General features: G+C 35.3%; 1 protein-coding gene across 2 annotated transcripts in view; it reads right to left on the reverse strand.

Moving 5' to 3' along the window:
- Positions 1 to 25,447, reverse strand: part of LOC138336779 (afadin-like) — an 84,076-nt gene that overhangs the window by 37,394 nt on the left and 21,235 nt on the right. For both annotated transcript variants that reach the window (XM_069286346.1, XM_069286354.1), the window contains exons 3-16: positions 24,232 to 24,326; positions 22,396 to 22,651; positions 11,499 to 11,656; positions 9,772 to 9,886; positions 8,151 to 8,312; positions 7,779 to 7,867; positions 6,537 to 6,743; positions 6,060 to 6,229; positions 5,454 to 5,560; positions 4,950 to 5,152; positions 3,894 to 4,131; positions 2,064 to 2,365; positions 1,290 to 1,632; positions 1,016 to 1,098 (exon numbers count right to left, since the gene is read on the reverse strand). In XM_069286346.1, the coding sequence (XP_069142447.1) occupies positions 1,016 to 1,098; positions 1,290 to 1,632; positions 2,064 to 2,365; positions 3,894 to 4,131; positions 4,950 to 5,152; positions 5,454 to 5,560; positions 6,060 to 6,229; positions 6,537 to 6,743; positions 7,779 to 7,867; positions 8,151 to 8,312; positions 9,772 to 9,886; positions 11,499 to 11,656; positions 22,396 to 22,651; positions 24,232 to 24,326 (2,528 nt within the window). The remainder of the gene's footprint in view (positions 1 to 1,015; positions 1,099 to 1,289; positions 1,633 to 2,063; positions 2,366 to 3,893; positions 4,132 to 4,949; positions 5,153 to 5,453; positions 5,561 to 6,059; positions 6,230 to 6,536; positions 6,744 to 7,778; positions 7,868 to 8,150; positions 8,313 to 9,771; positions 9,887 to 11,498; positions 11,657 to 22,395; positions 22,652 to 24,231; positions 24,327 to 25,447) is intronic.

The following is a 25,447-nucleotide window of genomic DNA, read 5'->3' on the forward strand; positions in this document are numbered from 1 at the left end:
GTGCTGTAACTAATCAATGTCTATTTGAAACCAGGTATTTTCTCAGACACATGACCTTGATAATGACTCCTCTAAGGCAGTTTACAAAACTAACAAACGTATCACAAACTTCATCCACAACAACCTTCCACCATGAAAATCCTTTCACTTTTACCAACGGACCCATTTTTGTAAGCAGTATCTCTGACTACTGAAAGCCTTCATCAATGACTGAGCCTGTCACTGGTTGTTGTCGATGGTTATATGACAGGTAAATGCTAACAACACAAAGCCTTTTACATATTCTTATTATTTCCATGGTAACCAGTATTGTCCACAGAAGTCAAGCTTTGATATGAGGCTGATTTAATACTAGAACAGCGATAGACTTAATCAGAAATCAGAAATTTATATGCGATGGAAACAATCTATTGAGGATGAAGTAATGACTTAAATAATCAATAATATCCTTATATAACATTAACATGTGCTTGTAAAGAAAAAACATTATTCGTCATACATATCATCTCTAAAATCAATGAACTTTTTGTTCAAAACGTATTTGCATAAAATGAGTATTTCACAAGGAGATGGAACAATCAGGTTCTGACTTGACAGACTGCATAAAAATAGAATAGGTTAAGACTAGAAATGTGTAAACTGTAGGCTCCATATAAAATTGGAACTAGGAGACATGACAGGGTAGACATGGGATCATTGTATACGGTCGTTTTTCATGGTCGAGGCATAAAAATTCAGAAATCATACTAAAGAAGAGAGCATAAAAAGATACACTGTCTATACAGAGTTCAATGAGCCTGAAGTAACCGTATACCAAACAAGAATGAATCTCATGCCATGACCCTTAAATTTGGCAAGGTGATTGATTTCGGTAATGGCAAAACTTCATTTCAACAAGCTACAGGCCTAATGTGATGTTCATTTGAGATGCACAGATATACAATTGAAGACTGAAGAATTTGTCTTAGATGACATGTAAAAGTGACAAGAGTAAACACAACACAGTTATACTTACATCGTCTACCATGTGTTCATCACTGGTCATATATACGGTCCACTCTCCACGTGATGCTGGCTGGGCCACCATACGACACAAACCTGTTAATCATAGCAACTAATATTACTAAATAGCACTAAAAACATTAACAATATCTTATCAAAAAAGATTGACTGATAGTTTTAAGTTTAAGGTGTTTTTTTCCATACCTGAACTTGACTATTAATACTTGCAAAAATAATATTTTACTTAAGAAATGAAGAAATTGAGGAAAACCAAACAAAATTCGTACCGGCTCTGGCGAATGGTTCTATGAAGTCAGCCAAGCCATTAGGAATGTTTCTGACAGTATCACACGAGTAGCCATCTTCTGGTAATAGGAATGGAAGCTGTAAGTCAGAATCTTCCTCTAACTGGACCTCACGTCCATCATTCTTGGTCAGGTCGTCGGCCATGTTTTGTGCTATGGAGACGACACTCTCAATGAGGCTGTGTGGGATCGGAGGTTCACCAGGTTCAGGCATATACCTCTGTAGAAGTTCCTGTAGCTGCAGTGAGTTAAGCTTGAAACATGTCGAGCTAATATCAGCAATATCATCAGAACTCGCCTTTGGAGCTTGTAAAAGATGTGCAGCCTGAAATGGTAAAGAGTTGATAATCATCAAAATGTTTGTGGCAGATTTGTCAACATGAGCAAAGAAAGGAATTTTAATGATGACTTTTCTAAAAGCCTTTTCTTACTAGGATGACTTTGTGATATTTGGCAATCTCTATATTTTTAATACGTCTAACAAATGTTACGACAACTGCTTTACTCTACATTGTTGTACAACAGGTAATGTGTATAGATTTAGTCATGTGACTTTACAGGTGTATGACCTTGTCATGTTAACGATCTAATCATGTGCCGGCCATGATCAGTGATCTGGTCAATTGACTGTTCAGTTTTATGACAACATTTTAAATTTGGTGTAATGATATAACAATTAAGCAGAGCTTCAGATTGACAGTGAGCCCACATCAATCCCACATTTAATATAACGACAGCTGATTTGAACTTCCTTACCTGTATAATACGACAGAGATGACAGTCAGCCGCCAGTTCCAGGCCCTGCTTCTCCGCCCAGGCCTCGATACGACCCAGCCTCCTTTTGAGTCGGACTCCCCAGCTCCGCGTACAGAACTCGCTGTGGTGACCGGTTACCATGATATTAAACAGCCACATGTTGAGGAAGTGAAAGAGCTGAGAAAACAGCTGTATGGTGAGAGCAGCATTTACACGACAACGGCGTAACAGGTTCATAGCTGAGGAGAGAGTGTCAAGGACATCTCCTAATGTGGGCTTGCCTCTATTGTACCTGGAATCATCTGTAAACAAAGGTAAGTAATCATCAATATATATTCATGTGCCTTCATCTATATACAGTGGAACCTCCCGAAACCGATCATGGTCGGTGCATATAATTTTGGCCGGTTTAGAGAGGGTTCGGTTTGGAGAAGTGAACCGAATACCGATCATCACGATCCGGATTTAATCGATCGGAAGTCGTTTTTTACACTAGTGAACCGCATGTATGCCTAGTGTTCGTTAAAACCGACCGATATTGATTGTTAATGTGAATGTTATCACAAAAGAGAGAATCATACGTTTAAAAGGAATTGATTACAGCAAACTTGACTTTGTTACCGCTTATAAACGTAGTTTAGTTAGTTAGTTGCGTGAATGTTCTTGGGGATGTTCTCGTCTGCAACCTACATACGACCGATCGCTTCCGGTTACGTCAAGAATCAAATTATATGGTCTAATTACACGATGATCAGTCGATGCCGGTCATTATATGACATAGTCATTTTCTAAAACAATACATGGCTTCGGCTTCTTCATACAGATAATTTACGTTATCTGACAACTACATATGTAAATTAAAAAAAACTGTGATTTGAATACGAAACTTTCTCTTTATTACTAGCTCTGCTTGTTTTCCTACAGTAAACAAACCGCGTGCACATGGTAGACCTTCGTTAGATATCTAAACAATAGACATGATTAAATAATTACACCAAGATCTCGGGTATAATTACCGTGTACCTATAGCCTTCACATCTGTATACATGCCCAAGGACATGGCACGCAACAACTATGGTACAGGTACGTGTGTATTTCACGGTCGGTTGATCAGACCTCAATGCAATCTATCGGTGTCGCTCAGGTAAGGCCGGTTTTCAGAAGTGTATTTTAGTTACATTTGACTATTCCGATCTCAAAATTGGTCCGGTATTCGGAATTGGGAGGGATCGGTTTTGGGAAGTTTTATATACTATTAATAAAGAGGAATTCATTCCGTACATGACATCCATGTTCGGTTTCTAGAGGTGATCGGTTTTGAGAAGGTTCGGTTTTGGGAGGTTCCACTGTATATGTATACATGTGCCTTCACAAATGACAGAAAACTTCTTATTTAAATGCATAGCATAAACATTAAGTAAAGACTTTTTAGTTGAAATATTTCTAATTTAGTTATTAGTTTCATGCTTATAAGACTTCACCTATTGTCAAGTTATGTCCTTCTGACTAAATAGAACAAACAAGTTCAGAACTCAAGCATAACACATATTACATTATCTATTGTATACTTGTAGCATATAGGGAATTTATATGCCTGAATCATTTATACATACAAAGATCTAAAATCATCCAAGAAGACCGAGATCTGACAATAAGAAATTTATCACAATAGGAAACTTATGAAAATAAACAGGTTGAAAATAAGGTTGAAAATAAATTAACTCGAAATGTCTGTAAAACAATAACGGACATGGTAACACTATATGCCTCTGCACCATTTAAAGGCAGGAGCATAACAAATTCTAAATTCTGATTCTCAGAAGATCTTACCTTGCATCATGTCATCATCTGCAGCCTCACTTTCATCGAGGAAGGCGGGCATGGTGCGTTGAAGGTCATACTGGAGACATCGTACAAGGTGATGGAATGCCATCTGTACGGACTCTGCCAGTGTCTCCTGGGCGTCCATAGAGAACGGATGGATGTCGTGGTCCTGTTTGAAGAAGTGGAGTACCTCCGAGGCATTTGCCATCCAGAACGCTAAGGTGGCTGGATTATCACAGTTAGACTGTTCGGAGAAATAGTCAAGGATAAAGTTAATGTTTCAATCTGTTGAGAATTTCAATTTTTATTTCATATCATATGCTCGGATCTTGAGTTCTTTAAATCAAGAATCCAAATCAATTTGAAGTAATGTGGTGGTCCTAAGCCTGTTACTATATTTTATTATATGGCTGGTGTTTTTGCTGTATTTTGATACCGATAAGTTTCTCAGAAGTATTCATCAACTGCGATATCAACCCCGAAATCGGCAGCGAAAAGCACGCAAGGTTACTGGACTAATTCAATGACGTTGGATTAATCTATTGTGACGTCATTATATAGTCGGCAACATATATATATGGCGGAAAGCAGCAAGTTTACTGCGATTAACGGTGATCAACTGCAAATTTCAATTCATGAAAAACGTTAAAGAATGCCAGAGGGGAAGTTGATGCAGCGATAAAATATTCCAGTTCTACCAGTCTAAAACATTAGCAAGAAGTATTTGGATATTTACCATATACTACATGTTATAGATAAACTACCTTTGTAAAAGGAACATTTGCAAATAACATCCTGTTTATTGTAGTAAAGTCTTTTTGAAGAACCGGGTTAATATCATGTAAATGTCATATAATAAAACAGTTATCAACCTATTTTCAGGTGGATATGGTGAGTTATCAACCTTCAAAAATGATATAACCCTCGGCCTCCGGCCTCAGGATATATCACTTATTCAGGTTTATAACTCAACGTATCCACCTGAAAATAGGTCGATAATTGTATAATATCACTTTAACTGAAGAATATCTTATATGGTGGTAGGAAAGCTGATAACATTACCTGTATTGCTTGCAATATCATTTTGGAGACTTTAGAGACGAGTATGGTGACCTTGTTGGCCCTGTCTGAGGGGCTGAGGTCAGGCCTGTAGTTGTTGGACAGTGTATACCTCAGCGCCATGTAGATAGTATAGGTGGGCGCCAGTTTAAACTGTGTCCCCGAATTGTTGTCTAGTATGACCGAGGTTAGGAACCCATCCTCCTCTACAAAGGTCAAACCAACCATTATTTGTATGGTAATGGAATGAGAACTATAAGAATCATTCTACATCAACTATTCTGATTGACACTTCATTAATAGTTTCTCAACTAGTATCCTTATTTTTTTAAGTAAACTTATCTAGCATATTACCATATTTTCTGTAACTAACTTCCCTGGAAATCCAGTAATATGGTAATAATACTTATCAATATTACATCATAGAGAATTTATCACCTCATTATAACAAGGGATGTATTATTAGGATGACAAAATCTTTATTCCAGATCAAGGGAGATAACTTACTCTCCTCTCTGTACTCTAAGGCTGCTGGTAGGGCCTCGTCAATACGTCTTTGAGGTGGAGGTCTCTCTGGTTCCCTGGGTGGCCCCATGTTCTGGACAGATTGACTTCTGAATAAGAATCATAAGAATTGTAATCCAGATATCTATCCTAGTCATATTCAATATAAATCTCTGAAATTTTCTTTTCTTGAATTTGTCAATTGGGAAAAAAATATGTTATGGAGATAAGCCTCAAACTGTACAATATGTTGGAGAGAGAACTGTATCGAGGCCCGTCAGGACTGAGATCTGTTCACTCTCCAACATATTGTACAGTTTGAGGCTTATCTCTAACTTAAAACATAGCAAGTCTTTGTGTTAATAAAGTACACTTTTATTTCTAATATAAGCCAGTTTTTGCCTTTGTCTATGAGCTCAGGTAACTCTACCAATGTGCATTCAACCATGACAAATCCAATATAGACAATGGCAACATAGAATTACCTTTGCCTGTGTTATATTCAAAATTTCAAATAAGATTATTTGCTTCTGTTTTCTTTAACACACTAAGGCAAATTTAAATTATTTGGATAAAAAGCCATGATGAATTATAGTTAACCGATCATACCGTTTTTGTAGTTCTCCATGCATGGGTTGATCGTTACTCCTAGGAGAGTTATCTGCCATTGTTTCCACCTTCCCGTCAACATCAAAGTTTGTCTCTTGTGGTTTGGGGTTGTATGGACCTCCATGCTTCTGTATAGGACCAGAAGGTAGCACCTGACCTTTCTTTAACCTCTGTAAAAACATTCAGTGTCAGCAAAATGTTTAATTAATTGTTTAATATTACAACATAAATCTAGCATTTAATTGTAAAGTGTATAAAATCACATTCAATACTCACTATTTCTTATTTTAAAGTAAACATTCATAAAGAATTTTTGTTTTTTTTTTACGTTCCAGAATGACATATTATATATCTTATTTCTGCTCCTATGTAGTTAAAACACAGACAGTGGATAGTCCAAAATATCATAAGTGTGAATTTTTCATAATATGTCTAAAAGCAGGTGCTAATCTGGGAATCACTATTCTTCAGTCTCACCTCCTCATAAATTGGGTCGATGAATCGAAAGTAATTAAGTTTTCCGAGTCGCAGTGTATTTCCATTCTGTAGTTTCGTTGTCTCATACACCCTCTGGTTATTGACATAGGTTTCTGAATCAGTGTTGGTTGGGGTTACCAAGACGATGCCATCGTTTGGCGATAAGCCCAGAACACAGTGTCTTGGCTGGATGTTGGTTCCCTTTACCTAGGAGAGAAAGTGAAGTGAAACATCCACATCTATACTCACCTTCTTTCTGCCACTCTACACAATCATAAATCTTGTAATACCATAGCATTTCATATCATCAAATGAAGCCCAGGGGGCCTGTTCAATCGACAGTATGCTGATAATACTCTCTCTATGTTTCATTTTATATCTTTGTCGTTTTGCATAGGACTTTCTACCTTTTAACTTTTTCTAGGATTTCTGCTATTACAATATGTAATACAAATATAACAGCAGTCAATTTGTCGCTGTAATACATACAAATATAACAGCAGTCAATTTGTCGCTGTAATACATACAAATATAACAGCAGTCAATTTGTCGCTGTAATACATACAAATATAACGCAGTCAATTTGTCGCTGTAATACATACAAATATAGTCAATTTGTCGCTGTAATACATACAAATATAACAGCAGTCAATTTGTCGCGTAATACTACAATACATACAATACAAATATAACAGCAGTATTGTCGCATAAATATAACAGTCGTGTATTTGTCGCTGTAAATACATACAAATATAACAGCAGTCAATTTGTCGCTGTAATACATACAAATATAACAGCAGTTGATTTGTCGCTGTAATACATACAAATATAACAGCAGTCAATTTGTCGCTGTAATACATACAAATATTACAGCAGTCAATTTGTCGCTGTAATACATACAAATATAACAGCAGTCAATTTGTCGCTGTAATACATACAAATATAACAGCAGTCAATTTGTCGCTGTAATACATACAAATATAACAGCAGTTGATTTGTCGCTGTAATACATACAAATATAACAGCAGTCAATTTGTCGCTGTAATACATACAAATATAACAGCAGTCAATTTGTCGCTGTAATACATACAAATATAACAGCAGTCAATTTGTCGCTGTAATACATACAAATATAACAGCAGTCAATTTGTCGCTGTAATACATACAAATATAACAGCAGTCAATTTGTCGCTGTAATACATACAAATATAACAGCAGTCAATTTGTCGCTGTAATACATACAAATATAACAGCAGTTGATTTATCACTGCCTACGTCGGTAAACTTTCTATGGATCTGGTGTATCCTTCCGTTAGGGTTATCAGAACCATCTGAAACAAACAATAAACTTTCTCCATATTTTTCCACAGTAGCTTATCATCATTTGGTCAATTTCCATTACTTTTAGATAAAAGTAATCATTCAAAATTGTTATCCAAATTTAGCAACAAAATATAACCCTTAAAATAGACCAAATAAAAATTTGTTGAACTTCACATAATTCAACTTGGAAAATATTCTTACTAGTAACATCTCACTGTTGTAAAATCTATAAATTGACAATGAACCAGAATTTCACAAGTTAACCTGATACAGGTGTGTTTGATGACCTACCTGGATGAAGTTCGATCAGGTAAGGAAGTTTATTTTGAGGCATGGTATCTGGTTCATCCCTCTGGTGACTGCGAAGGTCGTCATGTGACACAGCCCGTAGCTTTTTGTGTTTTGTGCTTAACTGATCCGGTGACCTGCGCTTCAGTTGGAATAGTACTGTACCTAAAACACAAGACTGAATGTTAAATTCAGGCAAAGATTAAGGCTATTAAGATCAAATTTGGTGATTTTCCAAATTTGTACACTCTTAACTGTATTATAACAGTTTGTGAATCCTTTAAATCCTTTAAAATCCAACTCATGAAAGTATCTAAGTGGTCCAAAACTCTGAAAACAACACAATCCTTCACTATCATAGACATAAGACAGGTAGGATCCAAACCATCATGAGTCACCCTTAGTACAAAGTCATCGCCTCATCCCATCGTCGTACACGATCCAATTCCATTGGTTACACAATCTCACTCCAAGGCATCTTCATTGATTTTTTTTTCTTTGCAACAGTCTTTTTTCACATGTCAGAACATATAAAAGGCATGTTACTTTACTTGTAATCCATTTACTGTATGTTTGCTGGCAATACTTTTCACATGATGTCAGAATCCTTACTATAAGAGGTCGATACTTGATACATATACATCAAAGTTTAGTAGTAACAATCAGGACTCCATAAAAAATGTGTTCTATACTGCTATAAATTGTGGTGTACTTTTTCACTGTATATTTACCAAATTTCTCAGACAATTTCCAATCCTCAGTAGATCAACTAATAATGATAGAATACTCCTCCCTCAACCTAAATACCACAAAGCCTCTACCAAAGTTTTTCCCAAAAAACACCCACAGGATAGTAATCTGTTACTGGTATGAAGTTTTATTGAAATTAAATATTTAATGAATGATGAACTGTAGCCTTAAAGCATTGGTAGCTTGGGTGAATCAGTGTTCTCCCTAGTTTTGCCAGAAGGCTTTTTGTTATTGGCTTACAACCAAAACCACGGTATTGATTAAAGGACGATAATCGACACAGAACATATTTTTTACATCCATTTTCAGACAGATATTTTTTATCCTTTTTATAACATTTCTATTGTTAGCAATGGAAATTCAATTTGACTGCAAATAGCTATTGAACTCTATCCACGTGGCTAGCATACTGCAACAGCTTTATAACTCTACACAATAACATGACAGCCAACATTAATCAATAAATTACAATCAAAGTCATGTCATATTGAATTTATCAATTATTCAAGGAAATGTAATAATACGATCATATTCCTAAAGTCGAAACTTCTCACCGTCTCTTCAGTGAAACACGATTTAGACAACAACAAACCCAATACTTGTATAGCAGCAAGTAGTCAATTAGGTTAGGAAGGCCTTGAAGGCAAAATGTGATCGAAGGCTGAACAAGGGGAGGTAATTCTAACAATCACTTGTAGTAAAATTGACTAATTATTCTAATGTTTTAAAACAGAAAAAAATGTGATCAGTAACTTGATAATGCTAATGAGATCTTTGTTAAATATATATCAGATCAGTATAAAGACTAATATTTAAGAGAGCTATGCCTTTGACTTTCTACAGCATGTTGTTTATGTATTTCCTAAAGACTTACCTCGAGCGGGAGGAAACTCCATGGCGATGAACAGAGGACATTCACTGTCGTCCATAATCCTCTCCTCTCCCATAGACCCGCCATGGTACTCCTGTTCCTCAGGAGGGACAATTACCTAGTGACACACATAAATGAAGTGTTTATTTGAAAAGTAATATTTAAAGTCTTCTATAGCATGGTGAGATTAGTTATTTATAGACACAGAGTTGTTTTGACATATTAGAGTTTAGAAGAACAAGCAATGCTCCAAACCAACCTATTTCCACTGCGACTGAATTTAATTATTTATAGTGTCATTTGATTCTACTTTACATATAATCAGATGTATTTTGCAGCAACTAATTAATTTCCAAGCATAAATCAGTTTGTTAACAGAACAGACCCTCAAGAACAGATAACTCTGTACTATATTTCTCAATTTTACGCTTTTTATTATCCGCTTGGAATTTCAACAACTGAATTATAATAAATTAACTAAAATAGAACAAGGACATAGTCATTCAGATCCCCCGCCAATGGAGATATCAAAGCTGAAGTAAGTTTGATTGTGGAGACTTATGTGTATGAAAAAAACCCAGGAAAAAGGAAGTTGAACTAAAGAAAGATGGAGTATAATTCAAGCAGAGCGAGGCTGCAATTGTTGAATCAGGTATACAGCCTTGACATTTATATTAGACTATATACACAAAGATGGGTGGAGTTTTGCAAAGTAACATTTACCATTTACCATGATATTTTCAGTAATGTTTCCATGGTAACGGAAAAAGTGCAAAAAATGAAAACCTAAAAATAGCAAAAGGTACTACTAGACCATAAAAAGAATGTGTCTATGAAGTTTCGTGGAAATATCTCTGCTGGTTTTAGAGTTATGCTCCGGAAATGAACAGGCTACAAAAATATAATATTTTCAGCAATGTTTCTATGGTTACAGAAAAAAGCACAAAAAGTGAAAACCTAAAAATATCAAAAGGCACTACTAGACCATAAGACTAATGTGCCTATGGAGTTCCGTGCATATATCTCAACCGGTTTTCCAGTTATGCTCCGGAAACGAACCTGGTACAAAAATATGATATTTTCAGCAATGTTTCCATGGTTACGGAAAAAGTGCAAAAAATGAAAACCTAAAAATAGCAAAAGGCACTACTAGACCATAAGAACAATGTGTCTATGAAGTTTCGTGGAAATATCTCTGCTGGTTTTAGAGTTGTGCTCCGGAAACGATTCTTACACAAAAATCTGCCATTTTCAGCAATGTTTCCATGGTTACAGAAAAAAGTACAAAATGTGAAAACCTTAAAATAGCAAAAGGCACTACTAGACCATAAGACCAATGTGTCGCAGAAGTTTCGTGGAAATATCTCTTCTGGTTTAAGAGTTATGCTCCGGAAACGAACCTGGTACGAAAATATGATATTTTCAGCAATGTTTCCATGGTTACGGAAAAAGTGCAAAAAATGAAAACCTAAAAATAGCAAAAGGCACTACTAGACTATAAGACCAATGTGTGAATGAAGTTTCGTGGAAATATCTCTACTGGTTTTAGAGTTATGCTCCGGAAACCATTCGTACGGGCGGACGGACAGACGGACGGACGGACGGACGGACGGACGGACGGAACCCATTTGTATATCCCCCGCCAACTTCGTTGGGCGGGGGATAAAAATCAGAACAAAAGTGACTTTTATAAGGAAATTACTAGTTCCTCTATAAGACATTTGTTTTACCTGCACTAGACAGAAATCCTCAGTATCCTCGTTCTCCAGTCCGTACTTCTCCATGGCTTCCTTGACGATACCAGCCACTGTATCACTGGTGGACAACAGTAAGGTCTTATAGGGAATGTCAGGTTTGAGTGTATCTCCATAAATCTTTAGGGTACCACCTAAACAAATAATAGCATCACTTTATTCTCTAAAATCTTCAGGGTACCACCTAAACAAACAATAGCATCTCTTTATTCTCCATAAATCTTCAGGGTACCACCTAAACAAACAATAGCATCACATTATTCTCCATAAATCTTCAGGGTACCACCTAAACAAACAATAGCATCACTTTATTCTCCATAAATCTTCAGGGTACCACCTAAACAAACAATAGCATCACTTTATTCTCTAAAATCTTCAGGGTACCACCTAAACAAACAATAGCATCTCTTTATTCTCTAAAATCTTCAGGGTACCACCTAAACAAACAATGGCATCACTTTATTCTCCATAAATCTTCAGGGTACCACCTAAACAAACAATAGCATCACATTATTCTCCATAAATCTTCAGGGTACCACCTAAACAAATCATAGCATCACATTATTCTCCATAAATCTTCAGGGTACCACCTAAACAAACAATAGCATCACATTATTCTCCATAAATCTTCAGGGTACCACCTAAACAAACAATAGCATCACATTATTCTCCATAAATCTTCAGGGTACCACCTAAACAAACAATAGCATCACATTATTCTCCATAAATATTCAGGGTACCACCTAAACAAACAATAGCATCACATTATTCTCCATAAATATTCAGGGTACCACCTAAACAAATAATAGCATCACTTTATTCTCCATAAATCTTCAGGGTACCACCTAAACAAACAATAGCATCACTTTATTCTCCATAAATCTTCAGGGTACCACCTAAACAAACAATGGCATCACTTTATTCTCTAAAATCTTCAGGGTACCACCTAAACAAACAATAGCATCTCTTTATTCTCTAAAATCTTCAGGGTACCACCTAAACAAATAATAGCATCACTTTATTCTCCATAAATCTTCAGGGTACCACCTAAACAAACAATAGCATCTCTTTATTCTCTAAAATCTTCAGGGTACCACCTAAACAAATAATAGCATCACTTTACTCTACATAAATCTTCAGGGTACCACCTAAACAAACAATAGCATCTCTTTATTCTCTAAAATCTTCAGGGTACCACCTAAACAAATAATAGCATCACTTTACTCTACATAAATCTTCAGGGTACCACCTAAACAAATCATAGCATCACATTATTCTCCATAAATCATCAGGGTACCACATAAACAAACAATAGCATCACATTATTCTCCATAAATCTTCAGGGTACCACCTAAACAAACAATAGCATCACTTTATTCTCCATAAATCTTCAGGGTACCACCTAAACAAACAATAGCATCACATTATTCTCCATAAATCTTCAGGGTACCACCTAAACAAACAATAGCATCACTTTATTTTCCATAAATCTTCAGGGTACCACCTAAACAAACAATAGCATCACATTATTCTCCATAAATCTTCAGGGTACCACCTAAACAAACAATAGCATCACTTTATTCTCCATAAATCTTCAGGGTACCACCTAAACAAACAATAGCATCACATTATTCTCCATAAATCTTCAGGGTACCACCTAAACAAACAATAGCATCACTTTATTCTCCATAAATCTTCAGGGTACCACCTAAACAAACAATAGCATCACATTATTCTCCATAAATCTTCAGGGTACCACCTAAACAAACAATAGCATCACATTATTCTCCATAAATCTTCAGGGTACCACCTAAACAAACAATAGCATCACATTATTCTCCATAAATCTTCAGGGTACCACCTAAACAAACAATAGCATCACATTATTCTCCATAAATCTTCAGGGTACCACATAAACAAACAATAGCATCACATTATTCTCCATAAATCTTCAGGGTACCACCTAAACAAACAATAGCATCACATTATTCTCCATAAATCTTCAGGGTACCACCTAAACAAACAATAGCATCACATTATTCTCCATAAATCTTCAGGGTACCACCTAAACAAACAATGGTATCACTTTATTCTCCATAAATCTTCAGGGTACCACCTAAACAAACAATAGCATCACACTATTCTCCATAAATCTTCAGGGTACCACCTAAACAAATAATAGCATCACTTTACTCTACATAAATCTTCAGGGTACCACCTAAACAAACAATAGCATCACATTATTCTCCATAAATCTTCAGGGTACCACCTAAACAAACAATAGCATCACATTATTCTCCATAAATCTTCAGGGTACCACCTAAACAAACAATAGCATCACACTATTCTCCATAAATCTTCAGGGTACCACCTAAACAAATAATAGCATCACTTTACTCTACATAAATCTTCAGGGTACCACCTAAACAAACAATAGCATCACATTATTCTCCATAAATCTTCAGGGTACCACCTAAACAAACAATAGCATCACATTATTCTCCATAAATCTTCAGGGTACCACCTAAACAAACAATAGCATCTCTTTATTCTCTAAAATCTTCAGGGTACCACCTAAACAAATAATAGCATCACTTTATTCTCCATAAATCTTCAGGGTACCACCTAAACAAATAATAGCATCACTTTGTTATTTATTCAACAGTTTCATGTGGATAATGAGTTCCTTATTAGCCTGTCATAAATAAGACCATGTTATAGATAATACTATACAATTTAATGCAAGGCTAATTCAAATTTGGTTCAATTAAGCGCCCTCTTATTTTTGCAATTTCTTAAGCACCCTAGGTGCTTATTAAGTTGATTACGGTTGTACAAATTTTGCGTAAAAAGAGTGTGTTACTGTTCTTTATTTGTTCTCTTGTCTACATGACATATTGGATAGCATGTTACCATTGACAAGTCCTATTTAAATAAGGCCTATATGAAATTGATTGAAGCTAAGTATAGCATCAAATCAATCAAGCAAAACACAGAGACAAAAACAATAATATACATTTTGCTATATAATCAATTCTTGGTTTTATAGATTTTTGGTATCACATAGTAGCTATGATGATGGTCTCCGATTTTAATGTAAAAGTCACCTTCCCAAGACCCCCTTTGACATTTTATTTTGAACCCCCTTTGACATTTTATTTTGAATACATGTTTAAAGGCCCTAATAACACTTCCCTAAGAAGCCTGATTCTAAGAAGATACGCCATAAACCTGCTGTGGTAATGCCACATTATCCATGAAATTAGGCCAGGTTACTATTAAGTCTACTCCACATTCACAAACCAGAAATAATCATTACCTCTCCCCATTAATTATTTAACACAGACATTAACTGGTTGACTGTTGTATGTAACCCTAATGTGGGGAATCTCTAGAGTAACTTAGTGACAATATAGCAGGCTGACATGGTGGCCTTGTCTAATTACAGATTACTAGACACAGAAACAATGGTAACAACATATTTACTGAATAAATGATGTCTGGAATACACACAATCGAATCTCTTAGTGCCTTTTAATAATCCCCTACCTCTAAAAACACAAGAAAACCTGTTTTTCTACCTTAATGTAGACAGATCAAATACATGTATACACATCATGATATTTATAATCTATTCCTCAAAAGGACAAAGGGGAATAACTCTGTTACACTTATATGTTACAATTTGTTTTAAGTCTTATCCAGAATAATTGATGTTCTTTTAAAAATCACTTTGAATAAGTTGAAACCAAACTTTTTGTAAAAAAAAAACATTCATAAATACCATTTGAAAAAAAATATATGATTGATGCATTATAGCTGGAAAACATGATTTCTGTGTGTATTGATAAATAAGGTCATTGTCCGTTCTGGGTTTTTTTCCATCAAGACTTAATCCTCCAAGGTAAGCTTATAGACACTGACAAATTAATCTGCTCTCACAAAAGCTTAGCTGACACACAGGAGATACTGATGTTGGGAGGAGGAAGAGAACAGTACCATAGTTACATGGCCAGAGGGTGTGACAAAGTCGGCACAATGGCCACCTTATATCAACATACACTACATACCAATGATAACATGTCATTTATTATGGCTAATAGTCATTGTTTATATAATGCCTGGAACAGTCCTGGATGTAACAATACCACACACACCATTCAATGATAGGTTTGTACTACATCACATGATATCAACATCCTAGGCTGTTCAGCACTCTATCATACTAACTGAGCAACAAACTGGTCTGTGCTGCTACAGATTACATATAAAGATACCCTTAATTGGGAAATACAAGTAAAATCAAATAAATAAGTAAGGGCCTTTTTGACACGAAGTTACTATAATGAAGCTGTTGTTTTGACACAAAGTCACTATAATGAAGCTGTTGTTTTGACACAAAGTCACTATAATGAAGCTGTTGTTTTGACACAAAGTCACTATAATGAAGCTGTTGTTTTGACACAAAGTCACTATAATGAAGCTGTTGTTTTGACACAAAGTCACTATAATGAAGCTGTTGTTTTGACACAAAGCTGTTGTTTTGACACAAAGTCACTATAATGAAGCTGTTGTTTTGACACAAAGTCACTATAATGAAGCTGTTGTTTTGACACAAAGTCACTATAATGAAGCTGTTGTTTTGACACAAAGTCACTATAATGAAGCTGTTGTTTTGACACAAAGTCACTATAATGAAGCTGTTGTTTTGACACAAAGTCACTATAATGAAGCTGTTGTTTTGACACAAAGTCACTATAATGAAGCTGTTGTTTTGACACAAAGTCACTATAATGAAGCTGTTGTTACACACTAACATTCCTGTAAAATGTTCAGTATGGACATGTAGTATACTGCAAACAAACAAGGAATATCTGGAATCACATTATTTTGTAAATAAAACTATTCAACAACTGGACAAAGCCTAGTAGATTACATTACTTATTTAAAGCACGCCCAATCTAGGGCTTTAAAGCTTCCTTTGAGATGCTTCAATTTGTATTCAAACTCTAGGTTTCCTCGGCTCCTGGTATCACAATAGGAGATAATTATACCTGGTCTGATCAGATTTATGTGTTGCAACCTCATCAGGTCGTGACCTTTACAGTACTACAAAGTGGCTGACCTCTGACCCAGTGAAAACTCCCAAAACTCTATATTAGGGTTAATTGACAAGCACCTGCTGAGATTGAAGTGCTCCCTTTGACAACAAATTACTTTGGAGTAACAACAAACAGCTTGACAGACCAATTACATGTTGTTACACGTGTGTTAATGCTTTAGGCTCCCACTCTGTGAGGTTCAGTACAAGTGTATAGCCCTAACTTAGAGACAGGATATGTACCCTTAGATATATACTCTGTTACACTGATACATTCTCAAGTGCATTCAGAGGAATATAAATCTTTAGAAAAGTTATGAAAACGGATGAAGTATCTTAAATACTATGAAATTATTCTTAAGAGATGTACCTTTTTCGGGCAATGGAGTTGTGTAATCTAGATTATGTATTGATCATTCAAATCATTTACTAGAAATGTAAGCAGATACAGTGAAATATGGAATTATATATTTATGATATTGTGATATTATATTAGGAGGAAGAGGAAGGCAAAAGATATTATTGGGAATATATTATAGAAACAAGTCAAATACATGACTAAATTTTGCCTAGAAAAATATTCATATCAGGGGTGACTTTGTACAGATTTGTGAACATAAATGTGATAATATATGCCAAGTATGTCTATAAATAGTTGTGATACCCCTACAGCATGTTTACATGTGACATATATCGGGGGTGGCACGTGTGACGTCATACATAGGAACTGATACCAAAACATACCTATGATAGATGGGTGGCTGACTGAAATGTCACAAAAATCAATTAAATCATCGCAGAATAAACAATATTGGATGTCTAGACGGTAAACAGAGTGTCTGTTCAAAGCAGTGTTCATGTTGCATGGAGATATTTCATTCCGATACCATACAACTTGAGCTGACTTACACATATTCTTAATATCTAAGTATTTAACATTCTCAAGTGTTACACAAGATTAAGTTGAAAATAACCTTACTTTAAAAGAGACACCGGAAATTTTAATGGATATATCTGATGTACATAAAACATATGAAGCATTAACGTTATTTATGTCAATGATCATTTTCTAACATTTCCAACACATCTGCAGATTTATAACAGTGATAATGATTTACATCATACACCTAATATGTACTTTGGGGATACTAAATCTGTTTTGTAATTGCTAATGTTGTATAGAATTGGTCCCAGAGATGCCTGGTTTAGCCGAGGAATCTATAAGCGAGATGCTCAACACATAACTTTTCCCCTAAATCATTCTTGTGTTGGAAATGTGGTAACTTTAAACCTTGTGAGCCAAGGATCAATACAGGTTTTAAGAAATCTATCATAAACTGTACGCTTGAGGGATCTTGGTCTAGCTTACTGCTCCCACATATAGCTGTTCATCCTATATCCATCGTTAGCCTCCAGTGTTGAATTTACAAAACAGTATAGCTCACCAGTATGAATGTAAAACAAGAGGCTAAATGTCCATTATATCTGTATCAAGGGGAGTGAATATTAAAATACGGGGGTCTTATAAATGTTTGTGTTTGTTTCTTACTTCTTTTAACCTTGGACAGAACATTACTCATAAGTATAAACATATAATAGCAAAAACAGCAGGAAACATTAATTTATTTATGAAATGTTGATACATAGTCATCTATATGTCGTGAAATTATAATACCCCATATAAGTACAATGTCTAACTACGACACTTACGCATGAAATCATTCCAAGTATAAGCACAATATCTGGTTTATATAATGAACATTTATACTTCATTAGAGATGAAGAACAAGGAATCCATTTGACCAAAAACTTAAAAAAAAACTGATGTGTAAACTGATCATAATCCAGTCCTTATAACATAATTGGTTTTAACATTAAAGCCTTAAGGTAAAAACTCTACTGCCCCGAAGAAGGCAGTTTTATACTATAATTATTTCAATTCTAACTACAATGGGGACATTTACCACTAAAGAGAATCCCTGTTCACAGAAATCAATATGGCAAAACAGAAGAGATAGAAAATAATTAATTAGATGAAAACATAATATGATATGACAAGATCCTATCTTCACCTCTCATGAAAAGTCAATAATTGTATGCATAATGAATGAGAGATCTGAGACTAGAACAGGTTAACTGAGAAATTCCGGAGTGCTTGGTGTATTGCTCCTTGTAATGTCCACTAATCCGCTGAGTAGATCTAGGTGTTTTGTTTAGATATTATGGAGCCTAGCTCACTCTCGTGTCCATGTTTACATACAAGATCACCATGAACTCTGAACCTGACTTTGTTTTGACATCACATTAACATGCATGTAACACCACAATAGCTATAAGCAGGTACACACATCAGTACACATACCTGTCAAAATACCTGTGTACATACCTGTCTTACACCTGATCAGATGGTCATCAGAATACATAGGACTAACATTCAGGTATTATGTAATGCTATGTGAGGAGATTTGGTCTATCTCATTGGATCTTATAATAGTACTATCAGGATGTAACACTGGAGCTGTTGTCAAATAAACACCTTGGTAACAATTATTAAAGAAACAAGTTATAACTACATGACTAATTATTGCATACTTCGATTCCATTCATGGCATTTGAATTCATTAACTTCAAAAAAAGTACTTGCATGTTAGTTTTATTACAACTTGAACAGTTGCCATAGCAACAGAACTAACAAAGATACAGGTGTGATATATAGGTGTCATCAGCTGCCCCCTCCCCCCTCCCCCTCCCCCTTCTCACTCTATTTCCTGTGTTGTGTACATAACAGGAAAACTAATCACATTATCACCTGCCAGGAAGTGACCTTACAATCCCTGACCCCTGTTTTTTAGAGCTTAACACCATAGCCTCATCCATCCTCCCCAGCTGATTAACAGAGCACATGTTTAATTACCTGAGTAATGTAGCCTTATTCTACATGTGTATGAGTATTTTTACATACCAGTCTATCATTTCAATCACATCCTCAATGGTAATGAAAAAAATCAATACTTTCTTGCATCTACATTGTTTCATCTTAAGACCATTTTTCTATCTGATGAAAATTCTTTATTTAATAATTATTCCTATAATAGGCTAGTCATCATACCACCCCCGCTAGCGTGAGGTCACTGAACTCAATTCAATTACATTTACCAAACAGGAAGCTATCACCTAAACAATTTTTTCATAAAATGTAAATATTTTGACAAAAAAATTGCAAATTCTACATGTACATCTCAGTATTCGAGTACGTGTTTAGAACAAATCTGGTAGTCTCCAGCTTCAACATAACTTACAAATTATGTTAAACCCTAAACTCAATATAACTTAATTTGCAGAAGCAACAACCATTGGTATCCCATAATGCCCCTTATCAAAGGAAACAATAATGGGAAAGTAATAAAAGGAGAAAACTTGAGTAAGGCTGCCTAGAGCCTACATCTCTATAACCACCACATCTCTCAGTCAGCCCCATCAACCATCCCCCTATAAATCAAGCCAAACTGATAACAATGCCATCTTCAATTGTTACATGTTATTCTGTGTGGACCAGTCCAGATATAAATTTGTCATATCTTATCCCACAGACAGCCTGGTAATTTACATTTGCAGTCAGCCATACATAAAGTCATGTTTATTTTGAATTTTGTGTTTATCTTTGGTAATTAAGATATAAGGGAGTTGTTAGGAGTATTATCTGAAAGGGCTAGACATGTCTATAGCTGTGTAACTATAATTACAGGGAGGGGGAGGACCACACAATAGATTACCAATGACACAGCCTTATTTCATCGTGGGATCTTTATTACCTCCCTTTGTAACATCTCCTTTAACTAATTACCCAATACCATGATTCAGAAGATAACAGCAGCTATGTCTACTCCCAACTACCACTGTGGTCAGATCATCAGGAGGATTTACAGATACGTAGCACGTTTTGAAATTCAAATTTTCTGTCAATATGATTCTTGAGGCACATGTAAAGCACGTAGTTTAGAAAGTTAACAATCCTTCAAAATAATTTTGTTTGCTTTTATCAAAATACTGATGTCTTGAGAATGTTCTCTATCCTTGCTTTCCTGATATATTTAGACAAATTCCATCACAAAACTGAATAAACCTCTCAAATATAATTCCAATGCAAAAACTTTCAATCATAACCATTTTGAATAGACATTTCCCCAGAAAGTCATCCTGATAAGACATAAACTTGAGGGTACAACAGATTGTTATTTCCCCCTGGGTGTCAGGGTGACGGTGGAGGACAGATTAGAGCTTCCTCCCCAGGGTCTGTAGATAAGAGCTCCTTGAGTTCCTCCCTGGGTTGGGTGGTGAGTGGAGAACCACTGAGAGCTTGGTGGGTTCTCTTGTGATAGGATTTGTAAGGCTACATGGTGGTATCTCTATCTGTCAGTCAAAACACCTGCTGGAGATAGGGGGACAAATCTATACAGGTAGAAGGCTTAACCCCGCAGGGATGGAAAGATAACAGGTAATCACAGAGGAAATCCCTGGTATAGAGCTTATCACAGAAAGATAGACACAAGAAGGTCACCCTGTTGTCACAGGCAAATACACATCACAAGGATACATGGAAAGATAGACAGAGGAAAGCATTCTACTATCAGAGGAACATCCCAAATACAAATCATAAAGATTGCAACTATTTTATAGACAGAATACTAGGTTTGTTTGTTTGTTTGTTTGTTTGTTTGCTTGTTTGATTATTTTAACGTCCTATTAACAGCCAGGGTCATGTAAGGACGGCCTCCCATGCATGCAGTGTTTAGCATGTGTGAAGTGCCAGGTGCGTGTTTTGGAAGACTGTGGTATGTTCATGTTGTGTCTTCTTGTATAGTGGAATTCTAGGTAACTCGGGGTAAATGGATATAATTGAGAATCAAATGAAGACTTGCAATCTGATACAGTCCTAATCATTATCCTAACAATGACAATATAACCAGTAGTTAACTCCAACACAAGATCTAATGGAAATAAAGCATCCAAATCTAGCATTTAAACATGTACACCAACTAATTCTGTTTTATTATCCTATAATGAGCCATCTCCGACAAAGATTGTGTTTTGGACCATTTGGGATAAGATGGACATGTTTGACATTTCCAAGCTTGTCACAGTAATTCTACACGATAATGTGGGACACAACTGAATCTTCATAGTGATGGGTTTGGTCACATCCCAAAAAGGCATCCCATTCCTTGGGAAATCAATACAAGGTATCAGATTTCCAATCCAGTAAGAAATGAATGGCAGCATTCCATGGTCTGTTACTATTGTTTTACAACATCCTTGACCTTGACCTTGAGATAGTGAAGTTGTAAACGGAGTTGATATCCAGGGACATTCTAGGTTTAATGACGGCTGTCTGTAGTAGCTGACCATGTCGTCTAGAGCACTCAACACATTTCAAGTGATGCTTATTGAATTTACAAAGCCATTTGAAAACAATATTGGTAAAACTTAACATTCTTAACCAGTTTCTCTTCTCAATGACAGGTAAAGGTCATTGAAATTATCATCTAAACTTCGAATTGAGGTTATTTTAGTGATGCAATTCTACAAATTACCTATCTGTAATTGGAATTTGGTCGGTTTTTTTTATGATGCAATTCTCCTACAAAAACAAAATGGTGGTAAAGAAAGGCAACAAAAAAGGAGATTACCTGGCAGTAGCTATAGGCTGCAGTAAAATATTTTCTAAGATTTATAAACATTTCCCTGCTAATGAAATCTAATTTAGATACAAACCTTGTCCATGTTTGTCCCGACACTGCTGTAGTTTTTTCTCCACTTTCTGTTGTCGACGACGACGCATCACAGCATCAGGGTTGGATATACTCCGGGTAAATTTGGACTCTGGCATGTCTGTGTACAGTTTCTCTGCCGCTCCCTTGTTCTCCTTCCCTCGATTCTGTTTCTCTTGTTTCTTCTTTTCTTTCTTCTCTCTTTTCGAAAGATTTCGCTTGAACTGTTGCTTCTCTTCAGGGGCAATGACCTCAGCACCCTATAACATGGAAAAATCTTATATATTTAACAGATGCCATGGAAACTGAATTCTGTAATACCTATGGAACATGTGGAATGTATGACAGGGGGAATCGCATTTTGTTCATCAAGTTTCAATGTATATAATTTTTTTTTCTGGTTGGTAATCAAGAAAGAAATACTTCCCAGGACTAATTGCTTATGATAGTTAGAGAACGCTATTTTTCTGCTTTCCAATTTTTCTACATGGTTACCATATAGAACTGTTCATCTTATTCTTTAAGTGCATGATCACAGCAAGTGACCTCTAGCATTTTAATTATTTCAATAATTATAAAATATATACTTGTACCGGTACTTTCATTCAAAAAACATAAAGATCAACAGACATGAAGCTTTATTTATATTAGCCCATAAATATACTTATTTTTCTGCTTTCGAACTTTTCTACATGGTTACCATATAGACTTGTTCATTTTATTCTTTAAGTGCATGATCACAGCAAGTGAATTTTAGCATTTTAATTATTTCAATAATTATAAAATATATACTTCTACCAGTACCTTCATTCAAAATACATAATGATCAACAGACATGAAGCTTTATATATATAATCCTTATTATATACTCCTTTATGATTGATTTTTTACAATATTTAACTTATATGAAGAAAAACAAAGAAAATAAACATTTGACATAATCTTCTTTTCTAAATGAAAGTAATTTTATTGATTACATTACATAGAAATGTTATAGATCAAGAAAGGTTATTCAGAATTTAAAATACATCTCAAGTGTAGGGCTTTTCTGGATAAAACACAGCTGGACCAAAAATCAATGATATATTTTAGCTCCATAAAACCAAAGCTTTTCAGCAAAATTATGTCATCACTTTAAATGTCAACCTTACAATTGTGAAACGATTCAAAGACAAATTCTATTAGAAAAATACTGCTGAAAGTATTCTGAGAAGGGCTGATAGCCTGCATTTTTTGTAGCTACTTGACCTTTTATAAGCTTGACAGTAAACACTTGGTAAAATGTTGGAATCAATGTTTATTTCCATTTTATACCATTTAGCTATACAATATATAAAGACCAAATTCCGCCCAGAAACAATTGGAGTTAAAACAATAAGTCAGTGTGTTAATTACCCCGTGGGGCATTGTCCAATAGGTTTTTAACAAACGCAACACCGAAAGTCTAGACATTATGTTATTCTCTACACCTTATACCCACAAACATACACAAGGGCCAGACTATATACCAATAACTATTCCAATAACATACAAACAAGTTTAAATATTCAACAACCTACTGGTGTTACATTTCATTGAAAACACTACAGCAGTTATTGTTAAAGTCACTGAAGATGATTGATTTTTGTGTTTCCCGTCTATTCCGACAGACTGGCATGGTTGATTCTAGTTTACCTAAATCTAATATTTATACAGAATAATGATAGCTTCCAAAACTAAGACAATTTATGTTCACAATCAATGCCATCAGGACAATTTTTGAATTACCAGTAGGAAATAGATTTTCTGTTAAACAACAGACACACATAACAAAGTTTTTCCTGTGATTTAATACACTCACCTCACGTCGCATGAGGAAGCGTCCCTCACGCACATCTTTCCCCCACGTAAGTTGAACATACAGGATTTTTTCATCAAACATAATACGTCGATCCTCTGCAAGACAAAACATTCACCATTTTATTTTTTCAAATTGTTGATATGATAAAGAGAAAATAAATAAAAATTTGAGAATAAGAGTGAAAATACTACAACGGTCTAGCTAAAATGTTATTTGTCATTCCCTTATATAAGTCATTTCAAATACCTACAGCTCAACAAACTCAATGTAAAGTTAGGTCAAGCCAAACTTGTATTATTTTAAGCTAATGAAATCAGATTATCTAGAGATATCATATTATGATATAAATATTGGTGGTAAACACTTCATAAAACCATACAAGTTTATACATATATAATGTCATTTTTTCAATCTAGATTCATTTATAATTCATGCTGTATACTATTAGATGAAGTGATATTCATTGAGCCATAAACAAAAGATGTATAGTAACTAGCATATCAATTATTCCACTCTCAGTCCTACATACAGGATTTAACTGATATTAAACCTAACGTATGACAAACATTTTTGACTCTACTTAGCCTTGCCTTTCAGTCAATTCATTTAACAGTACTGTATGTGATAAAATACCATGAATATTGCTGAAAAATGTTGTTGACTTATGTCTGAAATAAATGTTCATTCAGTAATGATACATTTACGGTATTTTAATGAGAGGTATGTAAGGTATTCGGCCGTGGGCACACACTGATCAGACTTTAGGTGTACCTATACACCTGTTATCTACCTGTACTTATCACCTGGACATGTACAGCTGTCTACCTGTCTGTTACTCAGGTACAGCAGCTGATGTAGGCTACCTACATGTAGGTATAGTGATCAGGTACCCAAAACTTGGCACCTCAAACATAGGCTCACATATCTTATTACTGAAACAAACATATAACACAAGTGGTCTTTTGCTTGATATCTGATAAGAAATATTCTCAAAGAACAATAATGCTATGAAGGCATCTATTTTTTATGCATTGCAACTGTACAGTTGTCCCTGTTTTGCTTAAGATTATCAAGTCAAATCAGTTCACAAGAATATGACACCTTCCATGAAAGTTCCAGACTCCCTCAAGCTCTCATCCACATCATCCTATATACCTATAACGCCCCCTCCCAACCCTTCATCCCCCACCCTTTCTCGAGCTCTCTAATTGTCTAT

This window comes from Argopecten irradians, chromosome 1 (assembly GCF_041381155.1).
Source record: "Argopecten irradians isolate NY chromosome 1, Ai_NY, whole genome shotgun sequence".
Taxonomy (NCBI): Eukaryota; Metazoa; Mollusca; class Bivalvia; order Pectinida; family Pectinidae; genus Argopecten; species Argopecten irradians.